Source organism: Lagenorhynchus albirostris, chromosome 1 (genome assembly GCF_949774975.1).
Source record: "Lagenorhynchus albirostris chromosome 1, mLagAlb1.1, whole genome shotgun sequence".
Classification (NCBI taxonomy): domain Eukaryota; kingdom Metazoa; phylum Chordata; class Mammalia; order Artiodactyla; family Delphinidae; genus Lagenorhynchus; species Lagenorhynchus albirostris.
In genome coordinates, this window is record NC_083095.1 from 13,339,379 (window position 1) to 13,364,372 (window position 24,994).

Here is a 24,994-nt window from a genome sequence, read left to right on the forward strand (position 1 = left end):
CAGATGCCTCAGGCCTTCTCTTCCAGCCACCCATTCAGCACCCAGTAAGCCTGGGGTAGGACGTAGGGGTGCTGCCATGGGTAATGGGGACACGAAGATGAATGAGACCACGGGGCTGGCCACCCCAGGAGGGCACGGCCTTTTGTTCTCTTGTTCATTGCTCTATCCCAAGCACCAATCACATGGCTGGCACACAGTAGGTACTCAACTAATTATTCAACGAACAACTTGGCCTGTGCTCTGGAGGAGTTAACTTGGATTCATTTACTCATCAGACACCTACTGAACACCTCCTGGGTGCCAGCCCTGTCCTGAGGGCCTGGAACACGAAGATCGCTGAGTCCAGTACATGGAGACTTGGCAGACTGGGCTTGGGGCTGGGGGTGGTGGAGGGACTGGGCTGTGGCGGCCCCCGGGGAGGGAGTGTCCACCCGCGCGTGGTTGCACATCTGAGTCTCTTGGTGTCGTCCTAGCGCGACTGGCCTGGGCCCGCCTGGGGCTGATGGATCGCTGTTCGGGCTGGCTGCCTGTGGCCTTCTCTCCCTGTTTCTTGGGCAACTGCAGGGTGGACACTTGCTGGGAGGCCCATCCCAGGGAGGGGTTCCGGTCCCCTCGCTGCCCCCTTATCCCTCTTTCCTCCTCACGTTCAGGCTGGCTCAGCCCCTTTGCTGCAGGGCCGGGCTCCACTGAGGAACTGCCCCCTCTGGCTCTTGCAGGTTCTGAAGCAGCGTTCTCTCAAGTTAGCCAGCCTTGGAGGGGTGTCCACTTGGTGAGATGATACCCCTGAAGGGTGGGTGGTGCCCAGCCCAGGGACCTACAGTCAATGCCACCCTCCCTTCCCTGGTCCACCAGGCACCAGGTCAAGGCAGTCAGCTCCCCACTGAGTCTTGGGCCTGGAGGCCTGGGAAAGTGAGTCTCCCTGGCCCATTGTAGCCGCCGCACACCCTGTGGCAGCCTCCCCGCCCTGCCCCAGCACACACGCCGGTGGTGTCCAGTCACCCTTCTGCCTGGAGTCTCACTTGGAGAAATTCCTCAGGCCCCTCAAACCTCACTTGCTTCTCACACCCTCCCGAGTGTCCCTGCTGGTCTTTGCACACCACCGTACAGGGCTTGGTGGTACCCGCCTCCCTACAGACCCTACCCTTGGAGGCAAGGACTGGATTGGGGCTTTGGGTCTTCAGGAGGAACTTGCTGAGTCCGTGTGGGTGTACGTTTAACGAGCCTGTGTGGGGCTGGCTTCCTGAGAGAGCCATTTCCAAGCCTTCTGGGCTGGCCTGATAACAGCCCCCCTGCCCGCTAGACTCACTTCCTGCCCTGCGGAGCTCTGGGGACAGGTCAGGCCAACTCCAAGCTCATGACTTTCAAGTTACCTCGTCTTTTCTTAGACGAGGTTTCTCTAGGGGAAGTGCGTGCGTGTGCGTGCGTGCGTGTGTGTGTGTCCAGCAGACTCGTCTACTCTGGCAGCGCGGAGGAAGCGTAGTCTTCTGTTCCCGCATGTTCCTCTCCCGTCCTGTCCCTCAGCTTCTGCATTGTGTGTGGATGTGAGGAGGCATTGGCATGAGGCCTGGACCCTGGCCATCCCAGAATGTCGTTTCTGCCAGCTTCTTCTGAGCTCCTTACCCTTTGCCTCATGCCATCTTTGCCTGTCAGTAAGAGTTCCACAGTAGCCGGGCCCTCCGAGCTGGGTCACAATTTAAACAAAGCTAGTGGAAGGGGAGCAGTGGGGCCTGAGGTAGACACGGGGAGGTGTGGTCTCGGTGAGCGTCGTGCCCCGGCTGTGTGCCAGGCACCCCGGCGGAGGGAGCTGTGTCTCCAGAGACTAAGGTACTTGGTTGGGCCGTGTCTGTGGAGGGGAGACATGCTTGTTGATTGACTCGTTCCAGAAATGTGTATGGGACGCCTGCTGTGTGCTGAGCACTGGCGGTGGAGTGTGAATGTGAGAGCGATAGGAGGGAGGGCAGAGCTAAGGTGGTAAGTTACAAGGATCTTGGCTTTCACTTTGGGTGAGGGGGGAGCCATTGTAGGGTTTGAGGGGAGGGGTGACCTGACCCGACTTAGATTCGAAACAGGTGTAGGGCATGTAATCCATATTTTCTAGTCAAGGTGTGTGCCCTTTTCTTCCCCATCCTCCGCCGTAACAGTGTCCCTACCCTGGTTCGGCCCAGCTCTACCTACCCGTGGGTCTGGCTGAAGAATGCCCTCACCTTGCTGACCACGTGCCCCTGGTGACCAGTGACCTCACCAAGGCACTGCCCCTCCTCCAGTAGGTCTGCGTTCCCCCTTTCCAAAATGTCTGTCGCACGTGTTCTTTTCTCTTCTTAGACCCTGTAGGTCCTCTGAATGCCTTGCTGTCACCCCTCGCTCATGACCTTGCCTCATTCTTTGTTGAGGAAATAGAAACAATCAGGAGACCAGCTCGTTTCCTCCCCCCGAGTTGACCGGCTTTCCTCCTGGCCTGCTTGGGGGCCTCAGTTCCTTCCAAAGGCCTGCAGCCCTGAATCCCTTCCGTCCTCGCCTTCCCAGATTGGCCTCTGCAGTCCACTCTGCCTCCCTGGATCAGTTCTCTGTCTCTCTGTCTGGCTCTCCTGGACCATGCCCTGTAGGATGCACACATGCCCTAGACTTCCTATTGGAAACATCCTTAGCCCTGCATCGCTGTCTAATTACTGCCTCATCTCTCTGTTCCCTTTTGGCAAAGGCTCTTTGGAGAATCGTCATCTCCTCTGCTCACCCTGGCTGGGTTTGTATCCCCTGGGCTTCCCCGAGACTTCTCATGTTAAGGTCTCCCGCCCCCCTCCACCCCAATGTTGCCTCCATGTTGCCAAACGTAATGATTATATTTATGCTCTTATCTTCCTGGATATTCCAGCTGCTTTGAACCCACTTGACCACTCCCTCTTTCTGGAAACTTCTAACCTCAGTCTCTCTTTTCTGGTCCTTCCCACTCAGTCTCCCCCAGCTTTGATGTGGACCCTCGTCCACTGACATGATTTCTCTACTTGGATATCAAGTGTCATTTAACTTGGTTAACACAGAACTCTTGGGTATTTTCTTCCTCACCTCAGTACATGGCAAAGTGGTACCACTGTCCGCTCCACTGTGCAATCTAAAATCTAGAATTTACCTTTAATCCTCTCCTCTCCTCAACCCTTGTGCATTAGTTTCCTGCTTCTGCTATAGCAAATTACTGCAAATTTACTGGCTTAAATCAATACAGATTTGTTTTCTTTCGGTTCTGGAGGTCAGAAATAGGAAATGGGTCTCATTGGGCTAAAATCAAGTGTCGACGGAACTGCATTCCTTCCGGAGGCTGTAGGGAGGAGACTGTGTCCTTGCCTTGTCCAGCCTCTACAGGCTGCCCGCACTCCTTGGCTTGCGGCCCCACCTCCATCTTTAAAGCCGGTGGTTCAGTGTCCTCCAGTCTCTCTCACTCTGCTTCCATCATCACGCCTTCTTCTCTGACTCTGACCCTCCTACCTCCCTCTTCTAGGGACCCAATGTGCCCACCCACATAATCCAGGAGAATCCTCCCATTTCAACATCCTTAACTTAATCACGTCTGTGAAGTCCCTTCTGCCCGACAAGGTGGCATATCCACAGGTTCCAGAAGTTAGGACATAGACGTCTTGATGGGGCGAGGGGTGGCTGCTATTCTGTCTGCCATACCTCCAGTCCATTCCATTAGTTAGTCTGGTTTATGTTCTCTCCAAACTATGTCTCAGTCAAACGATTTTTCCCTCTCTGTGCTATTTCTCACCACTTACCCTCTTGTCCAAGTGTCTGTCACCTCTCGCCCGACTACTACAGCAACCTAACTGGCTCTGCCTTTGCCTCTGCCATGCTCCAACCCCAAGTTCATTCTCCACACAGCAGACAGAGGGATCTTTCCAAAACCTACATCAGATCATTGCACACCCCCATTTACCCACAACCCCCAACCAAAGACTTGCGATTGCACTTAGAGTGAATGCCAGACTCCTCACTGCAGTCTATGAGAAAGTTCATGATCGCCTCTCTGTCTATCCCCATCTTGACCTGTTCCCTCTTTTCCAGCTACGCTGGCCTTCTTGCTGTTGCTAGAACACACCAGCTGTGTCCCCACCTAGGGCCCTTACGTGAGCTCAGAGGATGCTGTTCCCTCAGCCATTTGCATGGCTGACTAGCACATCATTCAGGTGTCAAACGCCTCTCTGTGGAGACTCTTGCTCTGATCTGACCACCCAGTTTCAAGTAGCCATACACTTGCTCACTGTCACGCCACCCTGCTTTAGTTCTCTGCACTTCTCTTACCACTGTCTGGCCTTTCTCTGGTTTGTCTCTGTCTCCTCTGTCCAGAAACGTAAGCTCCCTGGGGGCAGAGGCCTCTCCTGTCTCATTCGCTGCCGCACGTCCTGGCGCGGGCTGGCCGGTGCCTGCACGTGCAGAGCCCTGGGAGGTACATGGTTAGCTCAGGCGGAGGGAGCGGAGGAAGCTTCTCCCGGTGGACCCTGAAATGCATCTCAGACGATGCCTCGAACTTTGGCAGGAGAAGGGAGGCAGGCACGGCATGTCCAGGCACCCTCTGGTGAGACACGGCCTTGGAAGGACGCTGAGGGCCTGGAGAGTGTGTGTGAGAGGCTGGCGGCCCAGGGAGAGCGGGTGCTCGTTTCTCAGTAGTAACTGCAGACTTAAAACATCTTCACATGGTTCTGAGATGGTGGAGTACGTCGTGGGAAGCCCTCTGTGGGCGCCCAGACCAGCTGCTCTACATTCAGAGTACACTGTAACACGGGCCATCTTTTTTCCTTTTAAATTAGCCAGTTAATACTTTCTAGGTAACGAATGTACGTGGTTATTAAGACCTAATAATGCAAAGGAGTATATAGTGAAAGTAGCTGCCTCTTTACATCATCTCCGTGTCCTCCTGCGCCCTTCCACTGAAGCGACCATTCCTGGGTGCCCTTTCAGAAACACTCTGTGTACCTGTACATTTATAAGAAAGTATATTGTTGGTTTTTGGCTTTTACACACAGTAGTGACATACTGCACTCCCTATTTTGTATCTGTCTTTGAGTTGTTATCTATTACTCTGTAACAAACCATCGGAACACTTAGTGCCTAAAACAACCACATTTTATTGTTTTTCATGACTCTGGGCTTATCAGAGCTTGCTCCTGCCTCGGTGGCCAGCCGTGGGTCAGCTCAGGGATGCTGCTGCCCTTGGCGGGGCGCTCTTACCTGGCTGGGTCTCACCTGAGACAGCTCAGCTCTGTTGCACGTGACCTTGCAGCCTCCTAGGTCCAGGCCAGCCAAGCATGTTCTCATGGTGGTTGCAGAGAAGCAAGAGGAAAGTGGAAGTGCATAAGCCCTTTTCCGAGCTTCTGTGTGCATCAGATTTGCTCCTGTCATATCAGTTGAAGCAAGTCATGTGGCCAAGCCCAGGGTCAATGGGAAAGGCCACGAAGCATGTGGATTCAGGGAGGCGCAGCCAGGCTACCACGGAGCTGTGTTTAGATCTGTCCCCTTTGTTTAATGGACACAGTCTGTCCCATTGCCTGGGGTACACCGTCATTCGTTTAACAGGCCCCCTGTCGTAGTTCCTATCCTTTGCCATTACCAGTAGGGCTGCATGTAGTAAACTAAACATCCCTATACATACGTCTTTGAGCTCAAGAGTGCATGTATCTATGGGAGAATTTGCTAAAACTGGAATTTCTGGGTCGGATGGTACAGGTACGTACATTGTTTTGTAGGTGTTGCTGAGTTGCCCTCTGTAGACACTCCTATCGATTTATACTTCTCCCAACACTATCTGATGGTCTCTGTTTTCTTGTCAACACTCTTTGGGAGGCAGGAGGGTCCCAAGTGCTGCAAACATTAAGGTACCTGTGATTTACAAGAAGCCAGAGAGACGAGGGGATGAAATTCAGAGTTCCTACGGAGACTGGGAAATGGAGAGCCTGACTGTCTTTGCTGGATAACAAAGGGGACAAACCAGTTCCTCCTTCAATAGGGGTTTGTTGTTTCCTCTTGGATTGGAGCCCCAGCAGGAATGGTTTGAATAGACCTAATGCTTCTCTATTGACATGTAAACTGAGTAGTTGAGATTTTTTATACTGATATCAAGTACTCCCTGAACAGAGTAGAAACCGAAGTTTTTTCTTCCCCATCTGATCACATCTCTGGGTGTCAGCTGTTTATCCCACAAGGGAGAAGGCTGTGAGGAAGGGGCAGTCACTTCAAGTGACAAAGGGCACAGTTCCTCCTTCCCTGGGGGGAGGGGGGTGCCGGGGCCACCTGGGCACAGAGCCGAGCCGGCCGCGAGGCTCATGGGACTGTCTGTGGACATGAACCGGGGACCAGAGTCCCCTGCCTGGGGGCTAATTCCCCACACTTTTCCTGGTGAGGGCCCTGGGGAGTGGTCTCTGGCTTCAGGCTTCCTCTCTGTTTGTCACTGGGAAGCTGGTTTCTGCCACCTCAAACCCCCAAAAATATCCGTGGGAAAGTTGAATCCAGCCCCTGGGCCCCTGAGTCCCCCCTCACTTTGGTCACCTGAGAATCCCAGCAGGTGGAGCAGGAGAGGGACTTGGAAACTGCCTGTCCCGGCTTGGCCAGGGTTGGGAAGGAAGCTGGGCTCCTTCTCTTGGAGCTGACGTCCACATGGTTTGCGCCTGACCTGCTGGGGAGACGGGGCAGGAGCCATCTGGGTTTGAATCCCAGCTCCAGGACAGTATCCCAGCGCCTCACAGTAGCGAAAGGTGAGGAAACTAAGGCTCAGAGAGGTTAAGTAACTTGTCCAGTGCCACACAGCTAGGAAACAGAGGAGCAGGGATTCAAGCCCACGGCTGCCTGAGGCCAAAGCTGTTTCTCATATAGTACTACTGGACTTCCCCATCCTGGGAAGGACACCCCGGCCCCACTTTGCAGTCCTGATGCTCTCCCCTGTGCTTGGGGGTGTGAATAGGCAAGTGGAGGAAGAGATACTCAGATTTAAGTCTTTCGGGAGCAGGATTCTGTGTTGCGACTGGGAAGCTCTCAAGGCGATCGTAGGGTGCACCTTGTTTGCTACCCAGTTCTCTGGGGTCACTTTCCTCTCTTGCCTGATGTCCAATGTCTGGAAAACTGCTTTTCTTTTTTTTTCATAAATTCTGTCTTGTTTTTGTGTTTATTTTAGATGGGAGGGTAAATTCGGTCCGTCTTGGCTGGAAGTGAAAGTATATTTTTAACATTTGGATCCTCTTTTGTATTTAATTCTTTAATACAGTGAGAATTCATTTCCTTGTGTGCCCTGAGGTGCCTTATTTCCTTATGCCTCATGGTCCTGGCATGTAGCGGGACACACGGTTGGGCCATGACAGCGGGGTGGGGGACGTCTGTTTCTTTTGTCGATAGTGGATTCTGTTTGGGGAGCTGTGCGGTCCTTGGCCAGCGCCCGTGGAGCCCCATCCATCACTAGCCTTGCAGCTTCTGCATAATTCCTCTGGCATGAGCTGCTTGATCTTTTAAAATAATTAATTAATTTTTGGCTGCATTGGGTCTTAGTTGCTGCGCACGGGCTTTCTCTAGTTGTGGCGAGCGGGGGCTACTCTTGGTTGTGGTGCACGGGCTTCTCATTGCAGTGGCTTCCCTTTGTTGCGGAGCACGGGCTCTAGGTGCACGGTCTTCAGTAGTTGTGGCACTTGGGCTCAGTAGTTGCAGCTCACGGGCTCTAGAGCGCAGGCTCAGTAGTTGTGGCGCACGGGCTTAGTTGCTTCACAGCACGTGGGATCTTCCTGGACCAGGGCTCGAACCCGTGTCCCCTGCATTGGCAGGTGGATTCTTAACCGCCGTGCCACCCGGGAAGCCCCAAGCTGCTTGATATTTTTAAGATTTCTGTCCTCCTTGTTGGGAGAGTGAGTGGCAGGGAAGTCACCTTTTTTGAAGGGAGGCCAAGAAAACATAATTTGCTTGGGAGATTAATTAGAGCCTGGAAATTTTAAAAATTTCAAAAATGATTTTGTAGCCACCATGCTAAATTTCAAATTAGATTGTAAGCTTTTACTCAGAATGTGCACCTCCTTTTAGAACTGAGGAGCTGATCCTTGCCTATCTGACAGGAAACTACCCCGACTACCTCCTCTCCCTCTCCACGCCCTTCATGGTTCAGCTCTTGGAGTTTCCCCAAGCAGCTGGTCTGTGTCATGCCTTTGCATATTCTGTTCCTTCTGCCTGGAATGCCCTTCCCCACATTTTCCTCTTTGAAAGCATATACCTGTCACACTCTTGCTGAAGGTTTTGTCTCCTGCTTCTCCTCCTCCCAGCCAGAGCTACACGCATCTCTGTTAGAGCCTGCACCATGTTAAATGGTCTTGAAGGACCAGAATCTCCATGAGAAAAGGGGCGCTGTCTCCTAATTCTGAGGAGAGCCTCTTCCTCTAGGCTGAACCTCTGCCAGGGCCCACCCCGCTGCTCTGCGAGCACTGGGCTCTCTTCACGTCTTGAATGAAGACTCTGGTGCGTGGACTTCCCTGGTGGCGCAGTGGTTAAGAATCCGCCTGCCAGAGCAGGGGACATGGGTTCGAGGCCTGGTCCGGGAAGATCCCACATGCCGTGGAGCAGCTAAGCCCGCGTGCCACAACTACTGAGCCTGGGCTTCAGAGCCCGCGTGCCACAACTACTGAAGCCCGCACGCCTAGAGCCCATGCTCTGCAACAAGAGAAGCCACCGCAATGAGAAGCCCACGCACCACAACAAAGAGTAGCCCCCGCTCGCCACAACTAGAGAAAGCCCTGGCACAGCAACGAAGACGCAATGCAGCCAAAAATAAATAAATAAAATAAATAAATTTTAAAAAACCAACAAAACGATCAACAACAAAAAGACCCTGATGTGTTGCCCCAGTGTTAGGAGATCGGTGAACACAAAGGGACGTGAATCCCACACAGCACTAGGGAGTGGTTTGTACACTCCTCTTCAACTATGCAGCCCCTTGTTTACATAAACATCTTTGCAAGCCTGGGAAGTAAAAAGCAATGAAAGAGGAGAGGTGAAGAGTCTAGGGGTTCTACCAAAGCCCTCAGTTGGGTTCTGCAGAGTTCTGTTTAGAAAGCAGTGAACTTGGGGATGGGCATTGGTAAGTTTTCTCAGACAGTGTTTCTCAACTGAAAGCCTGTTTTGTGTTTGGGAGATCTAGTTAGGATACGATTTTGGCCACTGTAACACAGGTCAGAGTAACAGTGACTTAAGCAGAACAAGGTAAAAGTTAGTGTTTCTCTCTCATGTACTAATTGACCATAGCAGCACCCAGGGCTTGTGGCAGCTCCTGGGTGTTAGAGAACAAGGGTCCTTGTGTCTTGCTGCTCGCCATCCTCAGTAGATGGCTTCCACCTCGTGGTCCGGGACAGTCTGCCAGTATCTATCAGCACAGCCACATCCCGGCTGGTAGGGTGGGATGAAAAGGGGCTGGATGACAGGCTCATCCCCGCTCAGGCCCTGGCCCAGATGCTGCGTGTATCCCATCAGCTGTAACTGAGTCACACGCAGCATCTAGCTCCCAGGGGCCCTGGGAAGCTATGCGCACTGATGAAACCTGGGCATTTTAATGCTAAAGGAAGAAGGGGAGAATGAATATTAGGGGGCGACTGGCAGATTCTGCCACAGGCAGGGACAGGCCTACCCTGGAAGGTGCAGCCCAAATGCCTCTGCCTGTCATCGAGTTAATTCACCGTTTATTGTCACTCTTTGCCAGATGTTGTGCCCGGCCCTGGGACTCAAAAATAAATGACACTCAGGGGCTTCCCTGGTGGCGCAGTGGTTGAGAGTCTGCCTGCCGGTGCAGGGGACACAGGTTCGTGCCCCGGTCCGGGAAGATCCCACATGCCGCGGAGCGGCTGGGCCTGTGAGCCGTGGCCGCTGAGCCTGCGCGTCCGGAGCCTGTGCTGCGCAACAGGAGAGGCCACGACAGTGAGAGGCCCGCGTACTGAAAAAAAAAAAAAAAATGACACTCAGGTTCTTCCTTTAAGCCTCTCCTTATAGTCTAGAAGGGATTGGGGTGCTCAAGGTTGCTGGGACAGCTGGGGGTGGCTTGGGATGGGGCATGTCGGGGAGGAGATCCACAGCGCTTAGAGATCAGTAACGGCCAACAGTGTTCTCAGCATCCCAGAGCCTTGCAAAGGCTTGGAGGAGTGAACCAGGCTGGCACCTGTGGAGAACTTGGCCAGGACCTGTGTTCCATGCTAAGGGATTTGGGCGTCACCCCGTGGTGATGGGGCTGGGTAGGGGGGTGGGGGAGGGTGAACCGGTGAGTCTCTGAGTTCTTTTTTTTTTTTTTGCGATATGCGGGCCTCTCACTGTTGTGGCCTTTCCCGTTGCGGAGCACAGACTCCGGAAGCGCAGGCTCAGCGGCCATGGCTCACGGGCCCAGCCACTCCGCGGCATGTGGGATCTTCCCGGACCGGGGCACGAACCCGTATCCCCTGCATCGGCAGGCGGACTCTCAACCACTGCGCCACCAGGGAAGCCCCAGTCTCTGAGTTCTGACCCCAGCTGGTCTTCTCACTCACCGCACCCTGTTCTCCAGCCGCTTTGTTCAATGCAAAGGAAACTTGCCTTTGCACCTTTCCAATGCTGTGCTGTTCCCTCAGCCTAGTTTACCCTTCCCTCTCTTGTTTGCCAGTCCAGATCCTACTCAACCTTTAAGGCCCAGCTGAGTGGTGTGGTCACACTCCAAGGTCACAGCATAGTCCCTACTAAGAACTCATTAGCTCTATTCTGCAGTCTTGCTATGGTCACAGTATTGCTCCCATTTTATAAACGGGGGAATTGATGCTTCAGTATGCCCCTGGTCCCACAGCTAGAGAGATGCAGCAGGTAGCAGAGGTCCTGATCTATTGTCCTCTCTGCTCGCTGGCCTGGCGATGCTGCCCCGGGCAGCCATTTCCAGATGCAGGGGCAGGAGATCAGCAGCAGGGAGGTGAGCCGGAGGGGCGGGGAATGACGCGGAATAATTCAGAATAATGCGGAGTAGTGTGGAATGATGGGGAGAGAGGAATCCTCAGCTCGTGTGTCCAGAGAGCCTTTCTTAGAATTACCCCCCAAAATGCTGAGGTTAAATCCTAGGGCCAAAGTCACAGAGCAACAAACTGAGATTTAAATCTAGGACTCTGAATCCCATTTTACTTTATTTTATTTTTTGGAAGCTTAAAGTATACAGAAAAGAAATTCAAAGTATACTGATAGTCTTACCACTCAGAAATAACCACTATTTTTTTTTTTGCGGTACGCGGGCCTCTCACTGTTGTGGCCTCTCCCGTTGCGGAGCACAGGCTCCGGAGGCGCAGGCTCAGCGGCCATGGCTCACGGGCCCAGCCGCTCCACGACATGTGGGATCCTCCCGGACCGGGGCACGAACCCGTGTCACCAGGGAAGCCCGGAAATAACCACTATTAATATCCTGATATATATATATATTTTTTTTTTAAAAAAACTTTATTTCCAATTTTTATAGAAGAGTTCATCTTTTCTAAAAGTAATATTAAATGATTCTGCTCAATATAAATAATTCAAACTTTAAAGATGAGAGCTTAAAAATTATCCCAAATATTATCCTTCAGAAATGCCTGTCGTTTCCTCCAGTGATAATCATTCTAGATGTCTCTGTAGGGATCTAGACAGATTTAAATAGACACACTTTTATAAATGGTGATCATATTCCTGCTTAGTAGAGTAGCCACTAGCCACATGTACCTACTGACCCCTTGAATTGTGGTAGGTTTGAATCAAGATGTGCTATAAGTGTAAAGTACACAACGGATTTAGAAAAATTAATATGAAAAAGAATGTAAAATATCTCAATAACTTAAAAAATACTGATTAATGGTTAAACTGATAATATTTGGATATATTGAGTTAAACAGAATATATTAGTAAAATTAACTTCACCTGTCTCTTGTTTCTTTTTTAATGTAGCTACTACAAATTTTAAAGTAACATGTGGCTTGCATATATTTCTATTGGATGGCAGGGCACTATTACAAAATAAGGTGTTAGTAAGTATTCATGGAGGGAAGAAACTGAATCCGAAGGAATTGTTGAGCTCCAAATAACTGCTTCACCATGTGACAATCATTTCCTAAAGAGTCCAATGAAGCTTTTTTTAAAAAAATATTTATTTATTTGGCTGCACCGGGTCTTAGTTGCGACATGTGGGATCTTTTAGTTGCGGCACGTGGGCTCTTAGTTGCGGCATACAGGATCTAGTTCTCTAGTGACTAGGGATTGAACCTGGGCCCCCTGCATTGGGATCGTGGAGTCTTAGCCACTGGACCACGAGGGAAGTCCCCAGTAAAGCTTTAAGAAGATTGGAGTCATGTTTGTTTTTTTTGTTTAAACATATATTACAGTGTTTTGAAAGATGAGGGCATGGCCCCTGAAGTTCCTCCCAGTTTTTGACGTATTATTGTTTTTGCATCATATTAATTTATAACAGTCATGTTCTGTTTTGTAATTCTCATAGGCCTGCAGGCCTCTGCCTACATGTCCTTCATCCCTGAGCCCTGGATTTCTTTTTTAGCTGGATTTCATTCTCAGGAAGGACTCATGCTTCTGGGAGGAAGCTGCTGTTTGGGCTGGCCTGTCCATGTGGGCTTTGCTCCGTATCCCCGGGCTCTGTGCCGACATGGCCTTACGGCCCTCGGTGTTGATGCGGCCGTGGAACAAGCCTGACGTCCTCCGCATCTTGTAGGCAATTGCTTTCTCTTCTTGGACAGCAGAAGAATTCTTGTGTTCAGTAGCCTAACTCAGCTCTGTTTTTGCGTTGCTTGGTTCCTCCCAGGACCCTCAGTCTCATCTCTAAAAGATTATTTTCGGCTCCACATTGCACAGAGGCACTGCTGAGAACTATAGAGTCAGCAGCTTTGGGTCACTGACCAGAGCACTTGGAAAGGCTCTTGTTACAGCTCTCGGCCTTTGGTAGACCTACTTCCCAAAATCTCAGTGGGTCCTCTGTGATATTTTCTTTTTAGTTAATTTTAGATTACACAAATAATGGGCAAACCTGTTCTCCTTTCTAGGGCCAGGACATTACAGATAAAGCTAAAGTCTAATTGGCCGCTAACCCCCATTGAGGTTCTCCTTCCTGTACCCCAGTGGTAACTACTGCCATGGGTTTGAGGCATATCCTTCCAGACCTTTAAAAATTGCTTTTATATTTTCATACAATTATGTTCTGTCCCTTCACAGAAAAAATAGACTGTGTTCAGGCTGGTGTATGAATTGTTCTGGGTTTACTCAGAACAATCTGTATGTGTGGATTCCAAAGAGCTGCTCTTAGAGTGAGGTTTTTATTATAATTAACAAGCCAACAGAGACATTAACAAAGAAGTATAAGCAATGCGCTCTTAGGAGCAGAACCTTCGTACAAACGTTCCCAGATACCATGTCTGTAGAGCTTTGACTTCTAGGCAGGAACAGACTGCATGCATTCAGGTCATTTTGACACAAACTTGTTTTAAGAATCTGAGTACACAAGACTTTCTACCAGCTCATGTCCGTGTATAAAGCCGTAGACCACAAAAGAGCTAGAAGATTTCACTGCATTGTCTCTGAAAAATACAGAGTATTGGGTTTTGTGTGTTTTATAGCAATCATGCTGAATAAATCATAAGACAACTTTGTGTTTTCTACTGAACTTGAGCTCTGTTCACATTAACGAGTATCCATCTTTCTAGTTCAATAAATATGGGACGGAGGAATGAATGCTTGGGCTACCACCCTTTTGCTTTCATACTCTGGAACATTCTTAACTAATTAAGAGAATTCACCGTAAGATGGTCCTGAGGTCCTTGGGGAGTTCCCAGCACACAGACCATTCCTCACCCCCATTTAGCTTCTCACTGTGTTCTTTGTAGATGACATGGCAGAACTCCTCCTTGGGGAATCAAAGCTGGAGCAGTACCTGAAGGAACACCCCCTGCGGCAGGGGGCCAGTCCCCGAGGCCCCAGGCCCCAGATGACTGAGGTCCGCAAGCATCTGACCGCTGCCCTGGACCGAGGGAACCTCAAGGTACCGTGGGCCTCGGGATGAGGGCTTAGAGGGATGTGCTGGCTCTACCTCCTCTGGGCAGCGTGTGCTCGGGAAGGATGCCCAGGGACAAACTGGGCGACGGGCGGAGCACATCTGTGGCTTGTCTTCTGAGGAGCAGACCGACTCCCTGTGCAATTGATGTGGGGCTTCCAGACCAATGGCTTCTCTCTGATGAGAGTCTCTAATGACACATTATCCTGAGAAATGGCACTAATCTTCCCCAGGTGCTTGGAATAAAGCTGTTATCTGTGGCCCAGGACTCAATCTGACACCTTGTCCCACTGAGAAGAGAGAAGTGAATCAGGAGTGTCACTTAAACCGCATGATATCCTGCCTGAAATGTGCAGCTTGTGAATGTCCCAGGCAGCTCTGGCCCAGAGCGGGGTGCACATTGGCGCCGGCAGGCCTGGTACCTTGGTGTGGGAGGGAACCGGGGCAGGAACTTCCCTCTGCCTGAGCAATGACCCTAATCCTCATGGCACAGGAAACCCTAAGCGCTGCCCTTCTCCTCATCTGCCCTGTTTCCTGGTCTCTGTATCCAGCTTTCCCTCTCCATTTCACATCTTTCCTTGCTTCACTGAATCTTTTTCACCTTGCCTTCCCTCCCCCCTGCCCCCTTCCCCACCCTGTTACCTCACTTACTGGTTTCTGGACACTTCCCTGCCTGAAGTCTGGCTCTTAACTGGTTTCCTGAAGTCAGTCTTGTTCAGATAGCTGACTGCATCCCAGCACTCCTGCCAGCTTCTTCAGGGTCCCTTTAAAATCTCGGATGTATTCTCTGTTGGGGAAGGGCAGTCTTCAGTGAACTTTTAAAGCTCTTCCTTTCTTCCTTCCTTCCTTCTTTCACTTTTCTTCAGAGTTAGGGACAGTTGTCTCCATGTCAGTTGTTCTTAACGAAGATGGTCCTGGTGACATTGGTGGGTCCTAATCAGTGGGAAAGGGTGGGGGGACCTCATAGTGACAGCTGGTCAGACTCAAGTATCCTTCCAGGAGATATAAGGCTGAGACTCTGTGTTGGGGGGAGAGGTTGAAGATCACTGCTCCAGGCCTGGCACCTTGGCTAGTTTCTATCCCACTTTGAGTCCCCCCACTTTGAATTAACCTTTAATTTTACCACATGTTCATAGTTTTTGCTCTCCATCCTCCACAACCCAGTGCGGTAGTAAGAACATTGAATTTCAACTTAGAATTCTGAGTTTGCTTTCCAGTTGTGGCTTTATAAGCTGTGTGATCGTGGGAAGTTACTTAAGCTCTCTGAGCTTCACATTTCTTATCTGTAAGTGTACTTAGCTCAAGGCCATTCTGAGTCTCAGGTGTAGAAGTTCTTTCACAACTGGATAGCGCGAGATACATGTCAGTTTTTGCTATTTTATTGGTTCTACCTAGAGAAGTTTTCTCCTGCTGCCATTTTTGAGCTCCCTCTGCCTTATAAAGAGTGTTCCAAAGTCATATTTGGAACATATCTTGCCTGGGCGGGTTGACCCACTCACGCTGGCTGATGTGAAATTTCCTCTCCTCTTGACCTTAAGTTCGGGTGTCTCCTAGCTGGGAGCTAGGGAAAGCCCTGTGCAGACACAGGTGCCCACAAAACACAAGTGAACTGAGGCTGGAGAGACCAGAGCGAGGTAGCCCTGTGGTGGCAAAAAGAGCCCGGACGAGGAGTCAGGAGGCCTGGCTTCTGATTCAACTCAAGAAAGTTGCGCTTGTCACAGGCAAGGTAACATGGCACTGGGCTGGAGCTGCTCCCCTCTCCCCCTCGGCCCAGGGGCCTCTGCCAAGCTGTTTCCTCCTCTGCACAAGGCCATAGATTGGACTTGCCCAGCAAGGCTCTCCATACTGTGCATACTCTTGGAATTTTCTTCAAGCTCCTACCTATTTTCCATCTGGCCCTTCAAGTTTACCTTTTTTTTTAATTAAAAACTTTTTCGGGTTTAATTTTTAAAACTTTTTTCTTGTGGTAAAATATAAATATCATAAAATTTGCCATTTTAACCATCTTTTAGGTTCAGTGGTTTTAAGTGCATTCGTATTCAGATCACCACCATCTATCCCCAGAAACTTTTCATCATCCCAAACTGAAGCTCTGTGCCCAGCAAACACTAACTCCCTCCCCCTCCCCCTTCAGTTTGCTTTTCAGCCTATGGGTCTCAGTTCTGGGGAAGGAGGGAGGACACAGGAATCTCCTAGGAAGCGTTTTCAATATACCCAAGCCTGCCCTGTCCCCTTCCCTGGTGGAGAACCCCTGTGGTGGATGCTTTCTTTTCACAGCTCTTTTTCTCTTTTCTTAAGTCTGCTCTGATTTCTTTCTCTGTTTCCAAATATAATTCTGACGTCTTGCATTGGTGCCACTCCCTTGGGCCACTCTTAAAACCCTTTTGCTCCCTTCATTCTCTTGCCTGTTCTATGTCCTCTGTAGCGCTACCCCTGCTCCCTTTCAGGGACTGCCTGGAAGCCGACCACCTTGGCTGAAACAGCGGCTTCGCCACGCTCTGGCTGGTTACCTGCATATCGCCCACTCCGTCTCAGCCATAGATTACAGGATAGTGCAGCTTCATGGTGTGCTTCTGTAAGCTGAAAAATCCGGCTTTGTATACCTGGGGTTCCAATGAGAATGCCTAGAAGAGGGTGATAAATCTGTGTCCTTATATAGATGGCTGGGTCGCCTCTTCTTTCCCCAGTGATGAGTGGGGCTTGAGAATGGGCTGAGGATGAGGTTGGTGGGTGTGGACTGGGGAAGCCAGCCTCTCCTGATGGAGAGTAAGACGAGCCCATCAGAATTAGAACTTGCAGCCTCTGGAAAGGGACCTGGGTCAGTAACCATAACAAGCTGGAACAGCTCAGCGAGAAAAGTTTGTCCCCGGAAAGAAAGCAAGTCCTGAATTTTGCACCAATTTAGAAAGCCTCTCTCCTTGGGATTTGGGTTACAGTCTGTGGTATACCCCCAGTGCCGTGGGCAGGACCCACCAGGATGTCCGTGGAGCCTCCTTTTCGGAGACAGGTGCTCGTGTGTTTTGTTCATAACACACGCCTTCCATTCTTGACCCAAACCTGAGGCCTGAGGGGAGCCTGTTTTACAGCAGATTTTTTTTTTTTTTTTTTTTTTGCGGTACGCGGGCCTCTCACTGCTGTGGCCTCTCCCGTTGCTGAGCACAGGCTCCGGACGCGCAGGCTCAGCGGCCATGGCTCACGGGCCCAGCCGCTCCGCGGCATGTGGGATCCTCCCGGACCGGGGCACGAACCCGCGTCCCCTGCATCGGCAGGCGGACTCTCAACCACTGCGCCAGCAGGGAAGCCCCACTGCAGATTTACTGAAGTATAATTCACATGCCATATAATTCATCCATTGAAAGTGTACAATTCAGGAGCTGTGCAACCATTACGTCAATTTTAGAACATTTTCATCACCCCAGAAGTAAACCGATAGGTGTTAGCAGTCATCTCTCATGCCCCCATCGTGCAGCCCTAGGCAACACCAGTCTGCTTTCTGCCTCAGCAGGCTCGACCGTTCGGGCCAATATATGTCGCCTGTGTGACGGGCTTTTTCACTCAGCATCATGTTCTTGAGGTTCACCCATGTGGTCCCAGGGGTCAGTTTTTCGTTCCTGATGATGGCTGAGTAATATTCTGGGGGACGGCGAGACCACATTTTGCCTCCCCCCTCATCAGCTGCTGGCCACATGGGCTGTTTCCGCTCTGGGGCCCCTGCGAGCGGTACCAACAAGAAAGCTTCCACACCCGTCTTTCTGTGCAGAGCCGCGGGGCTCCATAGGAGCATCACACATCATATCGTAGGAAAATGTTTTTTTCTCTCCTTTTCCTTCTAGTCAGAATTCCTACAAGAGTCCAATCTGATCATGGCCAAGTTGGATTATGTTGAAGGAGACTATGAAGCCGCTCTCAACATTTATGCCCGGGTGGGCCTGGAAGACTGGCCGCTGACGGGCGTCCCCCCTTACAGGTTACGGATGGCCGCGGACGCCTACGCCACCAAAGGTGAGGCCCACGCCTGGTCTCCTGGGGGCCATGCCCCGGGTTGCGCTGCCTGGAGCTGCAGGGCCTCCCTGGCTCCTGCGGTTTGACCCCTGTGCCCTTGGCTGGGCTTAACCCCGGCAGCTCCCGGCGAGGCCCCTGGGGTTGCCCCACGACAGGCACTGGATCATTTTAAGTCCAGCGACACGGCGTTTCCTTAGAGCTGCAGCTCCTCAGTTGTCCCCGAAGGAACAACATTGCAGTAAAGTTTCCTGATGATTAATGTGCAGCTTAAGCAGGGACCGTTCTTGGTAATTGAGATGCCGCACAGCGTATATACAGGAATCCTTATTATATGGCCAGTCGGCCATGTGGCTGATCTCATTTTTATTCATCAGTGCCACTTCTGGGTTAATTAAGGCTCAGTGGTCACTGTAACAGCCCGTCATGCAGTGTTTACCTGGGGGCCTAGGGGCTCAGGGGATAGAAGGGGGAAATGTTGCCCTGGTTGCCACAGAGGAGTCTGTAATCTAATGTGAGGGAGTGCAGTCCCACGGGAAAAAAAAAAATGACAGAAAGCCAGGGCACGCACGTTATTTGACCTTTCCAAGTCTCCACTTCCTCAGCTATGAAATGAGTGTAATCACATCCACTTCACAGAGTTATGAGGATTAAGTCACATAATGTATGTAAAGCACTTACTAAATGATATTTTTAAATGTCAGCCCCAAACAAAACAGCAAATGGAAAAAGCCAGGCCCGGTAACAGCTTTTCAGAGGCAGGAGGGGTCACTGTAGGCCAGCAGGGCCAGGAAGGCTTCCTGGAGGAGGAGGGACACTTTGAAGTAGATTTATAAAGGCCTCAGTAAGAAGGAGACCCTCTGAAAGCAGCTCCTCTCCTTCCTGCCACCTACCATGCAAACCATGCAACGTGGCTGACTGTGGCCACACAGAGGCTCGGGCCCTGGGTGGGTTGACCCTCTAGAACAGCATTGAGCTGGCCACTTGTCTGCAGCCGGCTGTCTGTCTTGGTTATCCTATGCAATGTTGAACAAAGACCCAGCCAAGGCACACTTAAAGAGCCTTGTGACAGGGGTGACATATTCACCCAGTGCCCTGGGGAGCCTTGCTCAAGCACTTTTAGGTTCCTCTAATTAATCTTCTCAGTGTCCCTGTGGGCTGGGAAAGGATGCTGTCACTCTGACAGGACACTCTAGTGGTTTACTGGGCACAGTCCTTTGAGTCTGTCTCAGGGGTTCTGAGGGCCTGGACCTGGGCGTGCATCTGTCTGAGGTCTGTGCCACACAGCTGCCCACTTTTCTCGCTGGTGTTCACCCAGCGCCTCACATGCCTTAGGCTTATGGGAGCTGTGTGTGTGTGCACGTGTGTGTGTGTGTGTGTGAGAGAGAGAGAGAGAGAGATTTGGGGCCAGGAACAATACTGTGCAACAAGAGCAAGGCTTCATCTGGCAGTTTCCAGTCACCTGATTGACCTGGGGCCTGCTGGCTTGTAGCCAGGAGTTGGTTTGTCCTTTGGGGGTGGAGCATGGCTCTAAGACCTGGTTAGCACCAAGAGCTCAGGTCTTGATTTGGGCTCTGAGACGGCCTGGTGGGGCAGACTGTCTGCAGGTGGCACCACCAGCTTAGTCTCACGCCTGCCATGCAAAGTGGGCAAGGGGGACAGGAGGCTTGGTCCCCAAGTCTGGCCCTGGGTGGTGTGTGATTAGCAGTGGGCCCCAGCCACGGGGCTGAGGCATTTGGCCGTTGGGACATGCTGGCTGGCTCATGGGAGAAGGGAACAGCTGTCCCCTCACTTCACCAGAGTAAGACTGGGCTGGAGCAAAGCCCAGGTGCACCTTGGATGGACATGCACCAGCCCACGCCCCTCCCCTGTGCCACCTGTATGCTGCTGTCAGCCGGGGAATTGACCTGCACACTTTCACAGGTCACCTCAACTTTTCCATGGTCCCCTGAGGTCTGACTCGACCCAGTCTCTCAGCCAGAGTCAATGTCCATGAACTCGCACATCTGCTCTTGCAGCCATGGCCGGGAGCAGATTTCCCTGGCCAGGTAATATAGCCTCGGCTTGTTGGGAATCAGAAGCCAACAGGATTCAGTTATGAGAACCTCCTATGGGCCAACACCACGTTAGGGTTTTATTGTCTTTTTAATCCTCCAAACCCCTAATTTACAGACAAAGGAAATGAGACTGGGTGAGGTTACTAAGAATGACATGGTGCCCACTGTGTGCCAGGCACTGTGGCCCTTATTTGGGTATCTCAGCCAAGCTTCACCATCACCCTTTGAGGTAGACACTATTATTTTTTCCATTTTACAGATGAGAAAACCGAGGCACAGGGATGTTAGATATGCTGCCCGGGGGCCTACAGCTGGGAAGTGGTAGAGCCAGGACTCAGCCTCAGTGGCTGGTTCCAGAGCCCATGCTCTCCTACTGAGTGACAGGAGGGGGACTTAGTCTGAAGAGTGTTCAGCTCCAAAGCCCACGTTCTTAATTACTCTGCTCTGTTGGCACGTGGATGGGAATGCGCTCAGGCCAGGTAAGGTTTCCGCAGGTAGAAAACATTCAGGTCACTAGAGAACACCCTAGATTTGTGTCCACACTCCTCCTCTCAGCCCCACCTCTCACGTTCCTCTCCCTTAACTCCTTGCCCAGGTCCCTTGCTGTAAGTTCTGGCCCTTAAGGTCACATGTCCTGTCTTCTCTGACACCCTCCAGGGCTCACCCATTCAGAGGCCATCACATTTGATAGTATCACAGCCCAGTAGGTTAGAACTACTCAAACATCATATTAGAACTAGTTGTACTGCAATCAGACACTCCTGCCAGTCTGTGAGTTCCACTCAGGGAGGAACTGTTTTGTTCGTTTGCCATCCTCAGAAACTAGCACGGTGTCTGGTACCTAATTGGTGCTCAATTATTGATTGAAATTTATAGAAGTTCCCTTGCTCAGATTTCTGCCAAGGTGCCCATCGTGTAATTCAGGTGATTCTGGGTGCCTTTGCTTCTAGCTGTCATGGTCAGGTGCATTTTCTTTGCCCAGGGGTAACATACTGGGCATATTTCGATAATTCAGACTTACTCGCTGCCAGTTACGGGGTATACCTGTAAGAGCATGTTGACATCACACCATGACAGAGGCTGGCATGGATCCCTTCCCCAAAGGCTATACATTTCAGTTCATTGCCATTATCAGAGAGCCTCTCAATGGATCTCAACTCCCCCCCCCGCCCATCCCCCCAGCGCCTTCCTCCTATCCCTTAAAACTAAGTAGAGAAACAGAGAATGGGAATAGAAGACATGGAGACACTCTTTAGCTTCTGGTAGAACTGGGTTAATCAAGTGAGTAGAAATCTTTATTCTGGGTACAGATTGAGATATCATGTGAAATCTCCAGGACACCGAATGGCCACAGATGTTCTTTTCCCAAAGGGGGAGGCTTGGGAACAGTGAACACATGGTCACTGTCTATTTTGGGACTTCGATCTGCTGGACATCGGCTAACTTGCTGCAGCTAGGACGGTGGGAGCTGTAAGTGGCTTGCCTTCCTAGAGATGGCCTTTATAAATAGCCTTGGCACGTACCCTGTTGTAATAGAGGGACCACAGATGCATTGGTTCCAATTTGAGGGAAGGCCTGTGACAGTCCTGCGATGGCCCACCTGGTCACGGTGGGTAGGCAGCTGTGTTCTGCGAGGTTGCTGTTCCTCCCCCGTCTGCTAGGGCGCAGTCCTCATCTGCGTGGTGGATGACTGAAGCTGGGTGGCTGGCATGTTGCAGCTCGTGGAAAGGGGAAAGGAGAGAGATGTCTAGGGTGAGCAGAAGTAACACACATCAGCTGTGCTGACAGTGCACCGGTGAGAAGTCACTATAGGGCCGTGCCACCAGGCACTTGGGAAAAAGAGGAGACTGGAGGGGGGGGCATGTAAGCCTCTCATTAGACATGTCCATCAGAGCTTGGTCTCGGACCCAGATGGGACCTGTTGGAGGATGCAGGGAGAAGAAAGTGGCCTGTGCTCAGGTGAATGAAGGGGAATGCGTAGGATCTGAGGCTTGGGACTGGTGCCCACGAGGAGGGAAATTACGAACCTGGAAACAGCAGCGTGGTATTAAACTTCCTTTCCAGATTGCATGGTACCAAAGCAGAGAAGGACTGACTCCAAAATATAAGCAGGGCCTTCACAACCTTCTCTCATACAAATGTCTTATTTTCCAGCAGGGGAGACTGTGCCAGAGAAGGTAAGGGACTTAGTCTGAAGAGTGTTCAGCTCCAAAGCCCACGTTCTTAATTACTTGCCCAATGACACAATGAGCTGGAGGCAGGGCCCCGACGTGGAGGTGTTTCTTGGTAGGAAACGTTCCTGTCAAGCTGCATGACATCTGCCCAGGTGGAGAAGGCGGTATAGTGTTGGGAGCTTTGTGGGGCCTCCTCCACTTTCTTTATTCCTCCTTTGTTCCAGGGTTTGAAATTGCTCCTCTGACACACTGACTCAGAGCTTGGGGTGTTGGAGCCAGACTTCCAAGTTTGATCTGTAGCTTTGTCACTTACTAGCTGTAGGATCTTGTGCAAATTACTTTCACCTCACTGGGGCTCCATTTCTTCATCTATAAAATGGAGATAATAATAGTGTCTACACTGTAGCATTGTTGTAGGGAAGGAGTGAGCACATGTAAAGCGCTTAGCACAGTGCCTGGCAGATCAACAAAGGTTAGCTATTTTTATTCTTATGTATCCCTGGAGCTTGAACCCAAATGGATAGATCTCTTCAGAAGCCCCAGGTAACAGCCAGCTATGGGGAGAGGGGAGAGTTGCCCTAGTGTATCTGCCTTGTGTAGCAGAGGGCTTGGCTCAGGCCGTGGGAGTGCAAGCAGAGATTGGAGGCTGAGGGAGGAAAGGCTGTTGCTGCTGGAGGCTGGGGGGCACCCAGTGGTCAGGGGCAGGTGGAGTGGGTACCGTAAGGGGACTGCTTGAGGGTGGGTCCAGAGACAAAGTTCATCCTGCACTTCGTCAGCCCTGCCCCGGGCTGGCCCGGAAGGTTAGAGGGTCTTTAGAGTTGGAGCCACATTCATGGTTTTATCACAAAAGGCCATTCACATTGTAGTGTTCCTTTAAGAGGCAAAAACAATTCACACAATTCCCAGACAGTTGTCTTCATAAGGAACATGCTAAATACATTGGCCGATAAGAGAGGAGATAGCGGAGGAGGAGAAACTGTCTCTGCTGGGCTCCAGGGAGGAGGGCTCGTCTCTGCTGACCGCAGTTCACTTCCTGGCCAGAGGCCTCCCCTTCCCTAGAGTCTGCAGACCTCGTGGGCCTCTCGCTTCGCAGAAGGGCGGGTGTGATGAGAACAGCAGTGGGGATGTGGTAATGGAATCATATAATGGCCTCCCCTTGGGTATGTTACTTCCTTCCTCGGGTGAGACTGGCCCCAGAGCCCTCTTCGGTCTGCCCACTGTGTGCTCTGAGCATCGGGTCTTGGGGCGTGGTGTCAAGAAGGAACTAAGATGCCCACCTCTCCGTGGGCAGCGCCGAGGGGCGAGGGAGCTCTCAGGGGCTTTCAGAAGTGCTGCCTGTTCCCCTAAGCTTGTAAGCACTAGTCTTCAAACACAGAACCCATCTCCAGAAAGGTGTGGATCTCAGCCTTGCCCTCCCCAGCTTGAAAACCAGTGTCTTCTCACACCCACCGACCTCAGCTTGCAGTAATCAGTCGTTAGGCCAGAGGACAGAGACTTAAAACATTCACTGACAAAACGTTTTGGGAAGAGGCCCCTGGGGATTGCTCTCTGTCTTCCACGGGCCCCCTGCCAGTGCAAAATTCAGACACATCAGCACAAGGGACACGGTTCATTGTTGAGGGGCTTTTATTAGGTGTTGCTCACGGGCTTCTCCACCACACTTTGCTCAGTCCTGGGCCGCTGGGTGGTATCAAAAAAGGCCTGAAATAAATTGAGTTGGAAATTGTTCAGGCTGTGGGTAGTTATGACTTGAGTACTGTCGTGCTCCCAAGAAGGCTGTCGCATGTTGTGGCCACGGAGGAAACAAATATCTTGAACCAGGGTTCCCTGCCCCCCACCCATGAAATATAAGAGACGGGAGAAGAAGGGTGTATCTGCTCTTCCTCCTTGGGGGCTAATCGTAACAGCCCTCTGTGTCAAGGTGAGGCCAGACTCCCGACGAGGTGACTCGAGGAATGAGGTTCCTAGAAGGTGGTTTACCTTTCTGCCTCATTTTTCCTCCTGGAATATTGTCTGTTTGGAGCAGCCCAGATTCCCCTGGGAAAGTGGAGGCGTGTTTGTTGGGGGCTTTCGCCTGGGGGCCATGGTGGGGGCTCCGTCCTCAGGGATGTTCGTTTGCCGCCCCCAGGGGAACCTGCATGTGGTGGGTTGGGTCCAGGCTGGCCATGCTCCACCAGCGCCAGAGGCATCTGTGGGGTAGGCAGTGCCGGTCCCCTCGCACACTAGGGCCCCTGCCCTCTCCAGGCCGTGGGTTGACGTCTTCCGGACCAGCTGGCGCCTGTGCTCAGCTGACAGCTGCAGGCGCAGGCATGGTGACCAGGGCTCGCCCCTTGAGCCAGCTCATGTAGACACTGGGCGGCAGAGAGGCTCTCAGGTCGCTTGTGTGCTCGGTGGGAGAGAGTGCCCTGAGAGAGACACAACAGCTGCTGGGACATGGTGGGAGGGGGAGGGGCTGGACCGGTGGCAGGGTGTCCGTGTCACCTGCTCTGCCCAGCCCGAGCCCACTGCTCTGCAAATTTAGTGAACGAGTATGCTGTGCTCACTGAGAGGATGGAGGCAGAAGTGCCAATCCCAGTCAGCGACTCAGACTCCATCCCCCAAGGCCAGAGCCCCTGCCTTGGAGCGCATGCATAGGGTAAACCCACGCTGAAGACGCATTTTGAAGTTCTGCTGAGATCTGTGGGTTAGGGCCTTTCAGTTGTAGGTGAAAGAAAACCCAACTCAATTTGACT

General features: G+C 51.6%; 1 protein-coding gene across 5 annotated transcripts in view; it reads left to right on the forward strand.

The window, feature by feature from the left end:
- TTC7B (tetratricopeptide repeat domain 7B) overlaps positions 1–24,994 on the forward strand; it is a 239,921-nt gene that overhangs the window by 10,115 nt on the left and 204,812 nt on the right. For 4 of the 5 annotated variants that reach the window (XM_060170014.1, XM_060170084.1, XM_060170174.1 and 1 more), the window contains exons 2-3: positions 13,866–14,020; positions 17,866–18,034. In XM_060170014.1, the coding sequence (XP_060025997.1) occupies positions 13,866–14,020; positions 17,866–18,034 (324 nt within the window). Of the gene's footprint in view, positions 1–13,865; positions 14,021–17,865; positions 18,035–24,994 lie in introns of those variants that run through there. The other variant, XM_060170290.1, reaches the window with a different exon arrangement.